Source organism: Sarcophilus harrisii, chromosome 3 (assembly GCF_902635505.1).
Source record: "Sarcophilus harrisii chromosome 3, mSarHar1.11, whole genome shotgun sequence".
Lineage (NCBI taxonomy): Eukaryota > Metazoa > Chordata > Mammalia > Dasyuromorphia > Dasyuridae > Sarcophilus > Sarcophilus harrisii.
This window is the reverse complement of record NC_045428.1, coordinates 320,117,059-320,131,120: the sequence shown is the minus strand read 5'-3', so window position 1 is coordinate 320,131,120 and position 14,062 is coordinate 320,117,059. Positions and strand designations below refer to the sequence as shown.

The window sequence follows — 14,062 nt, the reverse complement described above, 5'->3', positions numbered from 1 at the left end:
TGACAATCTAACAGGGAGACAAGATGCAAACAACCATGTACAATCTATATATACAAGATAAATAGGAAAAAGTCAATGAAAAGAGAACTGGAAAATGTTTCTTGCAGAAGGGATTTTAACTGGGACTCTAAGGAAACTCCAGGCTCACAATCTAGGTGTCATCTTTGACTCTTCATTCTCTCTCCCCCCTACAACCTATTGTTAAGCCTTACAGATGCAACATCTCTTGTACACATATTCTCATTTCTCACACTGCCATCATCCTGAAGTAGCCTTTCTTCAATAAGTCTTCCTCTGTTCCTTTTAACGTTAGTACTTTCCTTCTGAAATAATTTCTAATTATTCATATAAATATGTGTGTAGACATACACATCTTGTTTGTGGTATATAGTTGTTCACCTGTTGTCTCCCTCATTATACTGTAAACACTTTGAAGTCAGGAACTGTTTTTGTATCATTAGCAGTGGCACTCAATGACACTTAATAAATGCTCATTGACTTTATGACCTATGGCACCTGATATTGATGACCATCTTCTTTTCCTGTATATTTTCTTCTTCCTAGATTTTCATAACGACTAATGCCATTTCTCTTCTTACCTGTCTGGCCACTATTTCTTTGTCTCCTTTGCTGGTTTATCATCCAAATCCTGTCCTATTTTGTATGCATTTTATCCTGGGCTCCTATCTTTTCTCTCTATACTCTCTTACCCAGTAACATCATCAGTTCCCATGTAGTCAATGGCTCTTAGATCTATATATCTAGTCCTAAGTCTCCCAACTGAGATTTAGTTCCACATCAGCAGAGACCTATCAGCCATTTCAAACTGATATCAAGAAGGCATCTCAAATGCAACATGTCTAAAATATAACTGTTTTCCTCTGAATCTACCCTTCTTTTGAATTTCCCTATTGACCAGGAAGGCACTAAGATTTACAATTTTGGTATCATGCTCAACTTCTCACTTTCATCAGGTGTCTAATCTTGCCATTTCTACTTCTATAACATCTCTTTTCTCTATACCCTTCCCACATCTTTTAACTTCAGATCCACCTCTTTCATGGAATAATGCCAATAGTTTCTTAACTATTCTCCCTGCCTCAAGCCTCTTCCCACTCCAATCAATTCTTCATACAGACATTAAGTTTATTTTCATTACAGGTCTTAATACAATTCAATGTCTCTCTTTTGCCTCTAGGAAAAAATGTAAACCCCTCTAGTTGGTATTTAAAGCCCTTTAAATTCTTTGCACATTACTTCTCCCTGCTCTCCTCACTCTATGTTCTAACAGATCTGTCCTTTTTACTGATTCTTACACAAGGCTCTCTTTTCTCCATGCCTTTTCATTGGCTGGTCATTATGTCTCACCTCCTTTTCATCCCTATTTCATGGAATTTCTTCTCTATAATCTGTAAAATATGATTATTAATAATTCAATCACATTCACTAATTACTTCAGTACTTGTGGATTCAGTCCATCTCAGTTGATATGAACTCATCAAAGAAACCTAGGAGGTTCTCCTACAATCTCTCTTTACCTTGATAATCAAAACCCCTCTTTTGGCCAATTTTCTTGTGTTCTTTCTAGACTCATGCTCCTGAGAAGAGGCAAAAAAAGCAAAAATGTAAATTAAGTAGTTTTACTTTCTATTGTTAGTTATAAATGTCTTATCCATCCCAGGCTATAGTCCTGTACTTTCTCTGACTTCTTTCTTTTCCTCAACATAGCTACTAATCTCATTACATTTTTTGTTTGTTTATAGCTTTCTTTTTCAACTATAGTTTATTCTGAGCATTTCTGGCATGCATCTTTATTCAGCCTGTTACTTGCCCTTGTTTTCTTCTTTAGTACATCTCTTAAAATCTAAGCTAGTTAATCACCTGTAGTCTCTTCAGAATTTAATTCTAAAAATTAACCTTCAGGGACTGACTTTCCCTACAGAATTCTAGTGTTCTGTCTCATCTATCTATCCTTCTTTTGGAGCATTTGAAATCTATTCTAGAATACATATTATCATTACACATGGCCTTTCTCTCCTCCATTACAAACTCTTAAGAGGAAATGAACATTTACCCCTAAGGTACCTGTGATTTCCATTAGAGCAACCAGTCACTCTCCCTTCCCCCCAATTGATGAAAATCAATTCTGTAATGCATATTCTCTTTGTAGGTTCCTCTACCTTTAGAAAAATGAAACATTAAAACTAGGACAGCTAAGTGATGCAGTGTAGATACAGTTTGGGGCCTAGAGTCAGAAGAACCTGAGTTCAAATCTAGCCTCAGACACTTACTAGCTATGTGACCTTAGGTACATTTATCCCTTGATGAATTAAGTTTCCTCACTCCAATCTCTTTGCCAAGAAAACTCCAAAGGGGACCAGAAAAGAGTTAGACACAACTGAAATGATCAAACAATTATTAGCTTCTCTACTTCTGGCAGATATCCATGCAAATACTGCTATCTTCTATCATGCTTTTCCATGCAAATACTGCTATCTTCTATCATGCTTTTTACTAATTATCTATTTCCTTTTTCTGTCAAGGTGACATCTACAATATATTTCCATTACAAAATTCTTACTGGTTTTCACCCAAAAGTTCTTAACTATTTCCAAACTCTGGTTCCTAGATTTCCTGAATACATGAACAAATATTCTTAATGTGAAAAAAAAAAGCAGTGTGACATAATAAATGGAACACTGGATTACTTAATGGAACACTGACTGGATTCAAATTTCATCTCAGACATTTACTGACTCTGTGATTCTACGCAAGTCACGTAACTTTTCAGTCTGTTTCATCATCTGTAAAATGTCACTAACTTCAGAAAATTGCTTTGAAATTCAAATGACATGATACAAAGAAAATAAAATGTTACCCTGCCCTTCTCCCTCTTTATTCTGTTTCATTTAAATATAGTACACTGATTCAGAACCATATTTCAAGCATGAATCTCATCTTACCAAGTCTGAGTATTAAATTAACATGGTTTTAAAGGGTCTACAGATCATTTTTTAGTGCCTTTACCCTGTGCTTTTATATAGATAGATAGATAGTCACCTAAAGACATGAACTACTTGCTTCTTAACTGTATTTTAACAACTTCTAGTTGCCTCAAATGCTACCCTTTCTATATTATAGCTATTTCCTATGGTTATCTGGGCCTGATGGACACACACACACACAGAGAGAGAGAGAGAGAGAGAGAGAGAGAGAGAGAGAGAGAGAGAGAGAGAGGCAGTTTTCTTTTTTTCCCTTCACTTTTAATTTTTGATTAGATTTATAAATTCCAGGAAAAAATATTTATAGTTATACTTGTTAGGTATATTCTGACAGGGAAACTATCGTGTCTATATTTTAAGGTGTACAATTCTTTTTTCATATTCTTCCAATGCCTAATTAATCATCATCTAGTTCAAATTATTCCTTGACGCAAGTTATTTCCTCACAGTAATTATGAATATCATCTTTATAATTGTGCTGCTTCTGCCTTTGTGTTTTTTTTTAACTTTTCCATATTAGATTACATGGAACATTTCATTCATTTTTAAAATCTCCCTTTAGTATTAATATAAGAAACCTCAAACAATGGCATTAAGAATATGCAATAAATATTTGTTGAATAATTACAATACAATTTAATATATTATTCCAATACTTTATAAAAGTGTGTAAGCAAATTTTCAAAATCACTTAACCCACCCAGGAAATTTTCTCCTTTAATTTAAAATTAATCATGCTCTGGTTTTGATATTAACTCACCCATAGTGGCAATCAGCTTGACAAATTGTTCTTTATGAAACTGGATCTCCCATCAGCATTCTTTAAATCCCTTAAAAAAATAATAATGCTATTTTAATAATTATTATATATTTAAAAAATAACTGGCAACATTTATATGGCAATTTAAAATTTGTAACATATTTTACATGTTATCTCATTGATCCTCACAATCCTGTAAGATAGATACTATCATATATCATCCCCATTTTACAGATGAGGAAACTGAAGCTGATTAATGTTTAAGTGATTTGCCCAGAGTAGAGTTAGTGTCTGAATCAGGATTTGAATCAAGCACAGCACTTTATTTACTGTCATCTAAATCAAGGCTACTTAAATCTTTTCCATTCACAATTACTATTCATTTGAGAAATGTTTACATGACCCTCAGTATGTAGGTATGCATATCAAAGAAATTTATTTTAAAACAACTTTGGTGTGTATATATAATTTTGCCATTTATTAAAGGTGATACTTGCATACCAAATAGATAGATGTGCTTATTTATTTTTACATAAAAAATTACATCTTGGCAGAATATTTGGTATTTTTTTTAATGTTGCCAAGTTTTTTTATATACATCCCCAATTCAGTTATACGACCCCAAAAGGGGTTGCAAATCATACTTTAAGAAGATTTGACCTAAACCACCCAGGAAGATCCAAATTCAAACGTGACCTGATATATTGAGTGCTCCTGGATAAGTCACTCTACCTCTGACTCCTACTTTCCTTAACTATAAAAAAAGAGATCATTACATTCTCCCCATGCCCTGAGGATGTAACCTCATACTTTTAATAGAAAACAGAAAACATTTGTTATATCTCAAAACTCCATTCTTTTCTATCTTTCCTATTATAGTCTCTAATGAAGAGTTAGCCCTTATCTTCACCATAATCAACTTGTCTCCATATGTCCTTTTCTTTTTATTTAAGATTTTTATGGATATTTTGTTTCTCACATTACCATACCATACTATGTATCCTCTTCCCTTCCCCTCCCCAAATCAGGCCATATGAAAAATAGTATTTTTTTTGATAGAAAAAAAAAGGTCAGCACAACTGATTGACAGTGAAAAAGTATGAAAACATGTGTAATACCTAACATCTATGGACTTCCCACTGCCATCAAGGAGTATGTTGGGGATGTTTTCTCATATTTCTTCATTCAAATCCTACTTGTTCTTCATAATTTTGTTATATTTACTTTTGATTTTTTGGTGTGTTGTTCTTTCCATTTTTGCTGTAGTTACTGAGTATATCGTTTTGTTGGCTCTGATGACTTCATTATGCATCAATTTATATAGATCTCTTTATGCTTCTCTGTATTCGTCATATGCATAATTTATTATGGTTCAGTAATATTCCATTACTGCATATACTACAGTGTGCTTAGTCATTTCCCAGTTCATGGGCGTCTATCTTGTTTCCAATTATTAGCTATCATAAAAAGTGTTATTATAAATATTTAGGTATATATGGGGACTTTTGATTGGCTTTCTTGTGGTACATGCCCTTCTGGTCCAAAGGGTATGGACATTTTAATTACTTTATTTACATAATTCCAAATTACTTCCCAAAATGCTCCACCAAAAATGTACCTGTATGTTTAGTATATGTGTATTCCCATAGTTCTTCCAACATTGACTGTTGCCATTTTCAATTTGCAGGATATGAAGTAAAATCTTAGGGTTATTTTAATTTGCATTTCTCTTTTTATTAAATATCTGGAGCATTTTTTTCATTTGATTGTGAACATACTGCAGTTCTTTTGAAAACTGTCTTCATATCCTTTGATCACTTATTTATTGGGGAAATGGCTATTAGTTGTGTGTGTGTGTGTGTGGGGGGGGTTATGGAGTTTATGTAATTTGGATACCAAACCCTTTTCAGAGAAATCTGATAAAGATTTCCTCTCCCATTTAACTACTTTTCTTCTTATCCTAGATATATTAATATTGTCTATACAGACGCTGTTCAGTTTCAAGTAGTCAAAATTATAGATTTTCTTATATAATTAAATACCTCTCTATCTCTTGTTTGGTTTTGAATACCATATCTAACCATAATTGTGATAGGCAGATGATGTTTTAAAAACAGTATATCTTTAATTAATATTAGGTCATATATTTATTTGGAATGTTCTGTAGTAGGTGGTGTTAAGATATGGGCCTAAGCTTACTTTCTGCCAAACTGCCTTCCAGTTTTCCTATCAGTTTTTATCAAATATTCCCTAGTTAACGTAAGTTTTCTATTTTATCAAATATTGTATTATAACTGAGTTCTATTGTTTCTGAATCTGCCTTGTTTCATTGATCTCTCAGCTTTTCCCCTCTTTTTAAAAACTTTTATTCATTTTGAACTTCAATATTAAAACAAAAAAAAAGGACATTTTAAAGCATACAGCACAAAATTTAAAAATTCAATATAAAATCATGAATTTCCATTTCATAAGGTTTACTTTAAAAATAACAACAATGTAATAAAAATACAATGCAGGCTTTTCAAAGCTACCTTGCTTTTCTGTGTTTCTTTTAAAAGTTTTTTTTTTTGTTCTCTGATGAATACTTTTACATTTTTTTTCTCCCTCTCCCAGACTAACTCTATATCTATTCTTATTTTTTATTTTTGCTTTTTGCTGAGGCAATTGGGGTTAAGTGACATGTCCAGGGTAACATAGCTAAGAAGTGTTAAGTGTCTGAGGCCACAGTTGAACTCAGGTCCCCCTAACTTCAGGGTTGGTGCTCTATGCACTGAGCCACTTTGCTGCCCTCTATATCTATTCTTTAACAGATACAAGATGCTTTGAGAGTCTGCGGCTTTATAATACACTGAGGTTTTTAAGTACATCCACCTCTCTTCAGCTTTACTTCATTTCCTTTGATATTGGACATCTTGTCTATATCTAAATAAATTTTTAAAAATTATTTTTATCAAACTCAGTAAAATAGCCCTTTTGTGATTTGATTGGTATAACTTTGAAAGTGTGAATTAGTGGTATTTTTATCTTAATTATTATAAATTTATATATTATATATATAATATAATTAAAATTAGAATAATTATGAGATAGCCACAAGCAGTGAATATTCCTTATGTATTGAGATTGTTATTTTAGGTTTGCTCTTTAGGCTATTTTTTAAAGGAGTACTTTGTAATTGAATAATTATACAATTCATTTGTGTGCTTTAGGAGATTAAGACTAATATTTTATGCATTTTGTAGTTATTTGAAATGGGATTTCCCTTTCTATTGCTACTTCATATATTTTGTTATAATATAGAAATGTTGATTTTTAAGGATTTCTTTTCTAGCCTACAACTTTGCTGAAGCTATTGTTTCAATTAGTATTTTTGCTTATTCTCTGGGGTTTGTCCAAGCCAACCAACATGTCATCAAGTATATTTTATCTCTTTACCTATCTTTATATCCCTTTCATTCATTATCTTGTTTTATTTCTGTTACTAGCACTTAAATAATTTTAGTTAGAGTAGGCAGCTGGACTTAACGCTTTTATTTACTGTAAAAGGTTCTAATATATCTTAATTGTATATAAAGCTTGCTTTTGATTTTAGATAGGTACTTTAAAAAAAGTTCATCTATACCTACACTTTGTAAGGTTTTTAGCATAAAAGAGTTTTACTTTGTTAAAGGCTTTTTCTGCAGCTATAGAGATGATCATGTGGTTTTGGATGAGTTGGTTTTTAATATGACTATGTAGTTTATTATCCTAACATTGAACTACCCAAACTACCCTTGCATCTCTTGATCATAATGATTTTTTGCTTAAATTACTGTAGTCTGTTTAATAGAATTTTTGAGTCAATATTCATTAATAATACTGACCTGTAGTTTTCATATTTTTTTATTTCCCTGGTTTAGGTATTAGAGCTATATATTTACCTCACATTCTGAGTATTATCCCTCCCTCAATTTTTTGAGAATAATTTGCTAAGTGTGGTTACTAACTATTCTGGAACACTTTGACAAAACTCTGTTAGCCTTGGAATTTTTTCCTTTAGCAGTTGCTTTAGATCAATTTCCTTTTCTGATATTGAGTTATTTAAGATCTGTATCTTCTGATAGTTTGGCCAATTTTATATTTTTAAAAATGTTTTTTCTATTTCTTTTATGTTTTTGATTTGTTACTGTATAATTACTCATAATATGTTCTGATTATTCTTTTCATTTAGTCTGGTTTTATTGTGATTTTTGACTTGCTCCTAAGTTATTTTATTGATTTGATTTTTGGTTCTCCTTAATCAGATTAGTTAAAAGTTTTATCAATTTTATTAGTCTTTTCAAAGAACCAGCTTTTAGTTTTATTTATCATTTCTAATGGATTTTTTGTTTTCAATTTACTTATTTTCTAATTTTTAATATCTCTCTTGTGCTTATTTTAGGCTTATTTGTTGATTTTCTAATATTTTAAAATGCAGAGTCAATTCATTAATCTTCTTTTTCTACTTTGTTAATTTGTGAGTTTTAAGGATATGATTGTCCCCCAGAAGACAGTTTTAGTTGTGTCCCAGAAATTTTGATATGTTGTTACACCATTATCATTTTCTTTCACATGATTATTATTTCTATGATTTGTCCTTTAATTCATTTATTATTTCAGATTTTATTAATAAGCCTCCAATGGGTCTGTAATCCTGTTTATGATTCCTGAATCAATTTTAATTCTTGTTGCATTATGGTCTATAAAAGATCTATTTACTATTTCTACCTATTTACATTTATTTATAATATCTCTTTGCCCTATAATCATTGTTAATTTTTATAAAAATTGCACGTGGTACAGAGAAACATGTGAATTCTTTCACTGTACAATTTAGAAGATGTCACAAGTCTTTTAACACTATAATTTCTCCAGTAATTTGTTTAGTTCCACGTTTTCCCTGTTATTTCTCTAATTATCCAGAACCAAAAAAAAGGTATTTAAGGCTTATTTCACTATTGCATTAATGTTATGTCTTTTTAAGCTGATGTTTTTCTTTATGAATTTGGATGCTAAGGTATTTGGGATGTATAAGTTTATTACTGAAATTGATTTGCTGTCTGTGGTTCCTTAAAGAATAATACAGTCTGTCTCTTTTTATTTTTTGAGTGTTTGTTTTTACTTTAATTTTTTGAGTGTTTGTTTTACTTTAACATGTTTGACAGCATGAGGGCAACTCCTGATTTTTTAGATTCACGGTAATTTTTTTTTTCCATGTCCTCAGTTTGATTTTTTTAAATGTGTTTCTTGTAAGCAATGGAATGCAAGGTTTTGTTTTTCTTATCCAATTTATCACATTTTCATTTTATTGAATTGTTTAATACATTTACATATATTTTCTTCCATCTATCTTGAAATCTCCCCTCCCCACCAATATACCCCTTTTGCTATAAACACATAATTAAGCTCTTTCAGTTATTTTACTTTAATCTTTTAAAGGCAGCCCTGTTTCCACTGCTCTCTTGCCCTCCCATAGATCCATTCTTCTCATTTCCCCTTCAAGGTTTTATTTATTCAATTCTACTGTTTTTATCTGGAAACATATTTCTTTCCTTTTTTCTTCTCGGTTAAGATTTCCTCTTCCTCTCCTCACCTCTGACTATTCCTGCTCATTTAAAAATTTCATTTTTATATCCCTTTTCTAATAAAAGTTTTCTCTTATTCTCTTCATTATCCATATTCTGTTTACTCTACACCTTCATTCCCTGATTCATGACTCCTATAATCATCTGACCTTTCCCCCCTCTATATTCTTTATATAACCAAAGCTTCAAAGTTATTCATTCTAGGCACTGTCCTTTAGGTGGTTTTTGATACTGCCTGGTATGGTTTACTCCATGGGTTTTCCTTTTACATTGTGCCTCACTCTCAGAAGAATGCCAATTATTGCAGCTGTCAGAAAGAACACTCCCAAAGTAGTGCTTCCCCTACCATATCCTTTCTTAATGACCTTTCTCCCCCTTCTACATTTGCCTAGAAATGATCTCCTTGTGTTCATGTTCTCCCATCTCTCCAAGGACCAATTCTATTTTGCTCCTTCCAGAAAGCAGATTTTTCAGGTATCAAAACCCTCTGGTTTCATCTACTATAAGGTCCTTATCACTCTTCAGCCATAGACACATTCATTAGTGGAACCCTCTCCCACCTCCAAAATAAGGTTTTCTCCCTTTCCCCTTCTCCCCTCTTCCTCACCTATGCTTCTGCAAACTCTTCAGTTTCTGGGACTACAGAAGCCACTCTCCTCCATCCCACTGCAAGCCCTTGATTTGACCCAGAATATTATTCATTCCTCACTATCTCCCTTGCTACCATTCTCTTTCCTTCCTTTCCAGATACCCTACAATGTTATAATATAGTCCCACAAAAGAAACATGTACCTATAGGCAGGGTGTTGTTATATTCTGTCTATATGCCTCCTTTCTCTCTGTCTCTTCATTGTTACCACTACAAGATTTCTGCTTTTATCCCTGTCTCCTAGTGAATCTTTATAAAGAAATTTCCTCTTGAGCTTTCTATTTTCATTCTGTAGTTACTGCCATTTATTTACGCTTTTGTCAATTCTGTTGTTTCAGGTGTTCATGAAGCAAATAATTTCTTCAGTTCTGGTTTTCTTTCTAAAAATGTTTCTAATTCTTCTTTATTATTGAATAATCATCTTCTGTCCTGAATAGTTAAGCTCAGATTTAATAGGATGGGTCACCATGGGTTATATCCTAAGTGTTAATGCTCTCTGGAATATATTATTCCTTTCTCTCCTTCCTTTTCTAGTGGGTATGGAATATAGTGTCTTGTGTTATTCAAATGAATTTTTCTTTGTATTTGAAGGTCTTTCTCCAGAGGGCTTACAGAACTTTTAGTTTTAAAATCTAATTGTTAAAATTAATCAATATGGAGTTTAGAGTTTGAGGTCTTCTTATTTGTTTTAAACTGGAAGCAATTTGTGAATTCTTTTAGTTGAAATTTCATTTTTTGCTTGCATAATAAACAAATTTTCTTCTAATGTTTTGGGAGGCGTGCTTCCTTTCTATCCTTCTTTCTATGTATTTGTATTCCCAACCTATTTTTCTCTCTTTTCTGAGTCTTACCATTGGGGAATTCCAGTTTTTCTATTTTGCTCATTACTGCTCACAAATTTTTTTCTCACAAAATCTCATTTTTCTTTTAAACCAATCAGAAACAGAAACACCATGTTATCCTTCACTTAGCAAAATTATTCATATATGGCTGGACCTATTTATTAGATAGGGATTCCATATTACCTTCCATTGCTGTTTTTCCTATTGACTAATCTGTTTATATTCAAATTGTTTGAGATTTCTTCTTGAAATCTCTAGTACTTTTAGTGTCTCCTCCCCAACCTCTATTTTCCTTATCATTCATTTCCAAGGTTCCTTCCCTCTAACTGTGATTTCCTTGGGAGCTGCATGCCAAATTGTTTCAGCTTCCTCCCTCAATTCAAAGGACACCAGTCTATATTTCTGTGGCAACTGACTTTTGCAGGATCAGAAATGACCCTAGCTGAATGCTGTGCTCTTTCCTTTAGGCTTGGTGGAATGTTGCATGACTCCCAACATGCTAGGGTATCCAGTTCTGGTGACTTCTCCCCTTCTCTCTGGTCCTTAGAGCTTTGGCCTCACACTGGCAGTTTAGTGCCCACAGTCACTGGCAGTTCAGAATTTGGCAGAACCACCAGGAAGCTCCTGCTCCCTAAAGAGCTGTTCCCAAGATTACTGTCAAGGTCTGAATTTCTACAACCTGGAGCCACTCTGGAAAGAGAAAGGGGATAATGAAGAGCAAGAATAGATTTTAATGTAAGCCTGTGTTATGTCCTTGGGTCCACTACTGCAACCTTGGTCCTAGTAGTAAGAGAGACAGGGAGGAATGCTGAGAGAACTCAATATCAGTGAGCATCAGTTCCTGGGTTTGGTTTGATATTAACCTTCGTTTAGATTCTGAGTGTCCTAGACCATATGGAACTGTCTTCTCTTTGGCACAAAATTTCTGTTTTGGAGAAGTTTGAGAGGTTGTGGGAAATGGGGGAAAAATTATAGTCTGCCAAAGTGATTTTCCTTTGTCTAAGCATGTCATGCTTTTTCTTAATAAAGTCCAGTACTTCTCTATTGCCTCTAGGAAAAAACAAAACCAAAAAAACTCCTTGATTTGGCATTTACAATCCTTTAAAATCTGATCCAAACTTTCCCACTCAACCTATTACATAGGACTTTTTATCATGTTTCTCTAGTTCAATCAAAATGGTGTTCTTACTGTTCCTCATACATGGATTGTTAGGATTCTTACAAAGTGCCAAGTCAGTGGAATTGATGAGATAATGATTCTCTAATTTACATGTACTTAGTACTTACTATAATTCCATAAGATTCACACCTTTAAGAGAGCATATATAAGGAAGAGCTCTCAGGGCCAAAGGACACAAGCCCACTAGAAGGTCTTGGAGGAGGAGAAAGATTCATTCCATTTTACACCTTTGTGCTGGCTAGAGACTGAAGCACAAACCTTTGGATTTGGAGGGAGCTAGAGACAGAAGCCCACTAGAAGCTCTGGGAGCCTCAGCCAGGATTCAGTTGAGGCCAGAGAAGGAAGCTTAAACTCTCGGAATGAAGACTACAGAAGGCCTCCAGAAAAACTAGCCAAACCCCAAGTGAAGGAGACAAGACTTTGAAAGAGACAATAAAGGATTTTGACTTTAATACCTGACTGCATTTGGGGTGATTACACTGAACTGAAAGGAAAGCTGCTTCCAGAAACTCCCCAAGAAACGTGCTCCCAGAGAACATTATATTTTAGAGAAGAACATTACAATGAATCACCAATTATTTATTTTGTTCAAAGGATGATTAAAATAGGGATTAGGGGTTAGAGGGGCATAGTAAAGTAGAGTTTATCCAGAGCAGGAATTAACCTTTCCTATGTCATGGATCCCATGCCAATCTAGTAACATGCACACAACATGTTTTTAAACATTAACAAAATAATGTTTTTAAATACATAAAATATATAGTATTACAAAGTATTAAAATGCTTTAAGTCTAATAATTGTACTGAAATGATATTAAAATATTAAAAAAAAATTCATGGACCTCAGGTTAGAAATCCCTAATCCAAAGGACAGCACCAAAATATAGGCCTTTAATTTCATGCCATGTTATGGTTAACTGAAAGAAATGTGGGGTTTTAGTCTGCAGAAAAGATGCCTCAAAGGAGACATAATAGTTACCTTTAAGTATTTAAAGGGTTAACTATCATGTAGAAATGTGAATAGGTTTGTTCCATGATACAATGAAAGAAAAGCATGCCAGATTTGTAATCAGAGAAAATCAAAACAGCCTACTGTGAATCCTGGTTCTGTCACTTACCACCCATGTACCCTCTGGGAAGTTACTTAACTTCTTTGAGAGTGAGTTCCTCATCTCTAAAATAAAGAGATGGTACTAGATATAATTTTTAAGATCCTTTAAAGGATTAAATTCCTGAACCCATGATCTTAAATTTCAGAGAGAGAATTCTTGGCTTCATGTAAAAAGAAAGACATCTTAACAATTAATGCTATAATTACCATAATTGTCTTTAGCATATAGTTATTTCTGTCTCAGTGTAGGTCAAAGCAAAGGATGACACTTATCAGGCTGATTTCCCTGTCTACTCTTTACTCTTGTCAGTAAAAGTGATTTTGTTTTGTCTTATTTTGAAACCTTATTTTGGATTCTGGGTGTCCTAGATCCCAGTTTCTTAAATTGTGGTTCACAACCTGAAATGAGATCATATAACTGAATATGGGGGGTTGTGAAATTATGATTTATAATCAGTAAATATTTGATTTGAATACCTATTTAAAATAACTAGATAACCAGGACCATGTAAAAATGTGTCAGGCGAAAAGAGGTTGTGAGTGAAAAAAAGTTTAAGAAGCCTGTCCTAAAATGAATTGGATGCCCATCAATTGGAGAATGGTTGAGTAAATTGTGGTATATGAATGTTATGGAATATTAATATTGTTCTGTAAGAAACGACCAGCAGGATGAATACAGAGAGGATTGGCGAGACTTACATGAACTGATGCTGAGTGAAATGAGCAGAACCAGAAGATCATTATATACCTCAACAACGATACTGTATGAGGATGTATTCTGATGAAAGTGGATTTCTTCAACAAAGAGAAGATCTAACTTAGTTTCAATTGATCAAGGATGGATAGAAGTAGCTACACCCAAAGAAAGAACACTAGGAAATGAATGTAAACTGCTTGCATTTTTGTTCTTCTTCG

The 14,062-nt window shown here is 33.2% G+C and overlaps 1 protein-coding gene across 1 annotated transcript in view; it reads right to left on the bottom strand.

Moving 5' to 3' along the window:
* MAP3K2 (mitogen-activated protein kinase kinase kinase 2) overlaps positions 1-14,062 on the bottom strand; it is a 110,517-nt gene that overhangs the window by 71,445 nt on the left and 25,010 nt on the right. Inside the window, exon 2 of the mRNA XM_031959868.1 lies at positions 3,763-3,832. Coding sequence (XP_031815728.1) covers positions 3,763-3,766 — 4 coding nt within the window. The 5' untranslated portion in view covers positions 3,767-3,832. The remainder of the gene's footprint in view (positions 1-3,762; positions 3,833-14,062) is intronic.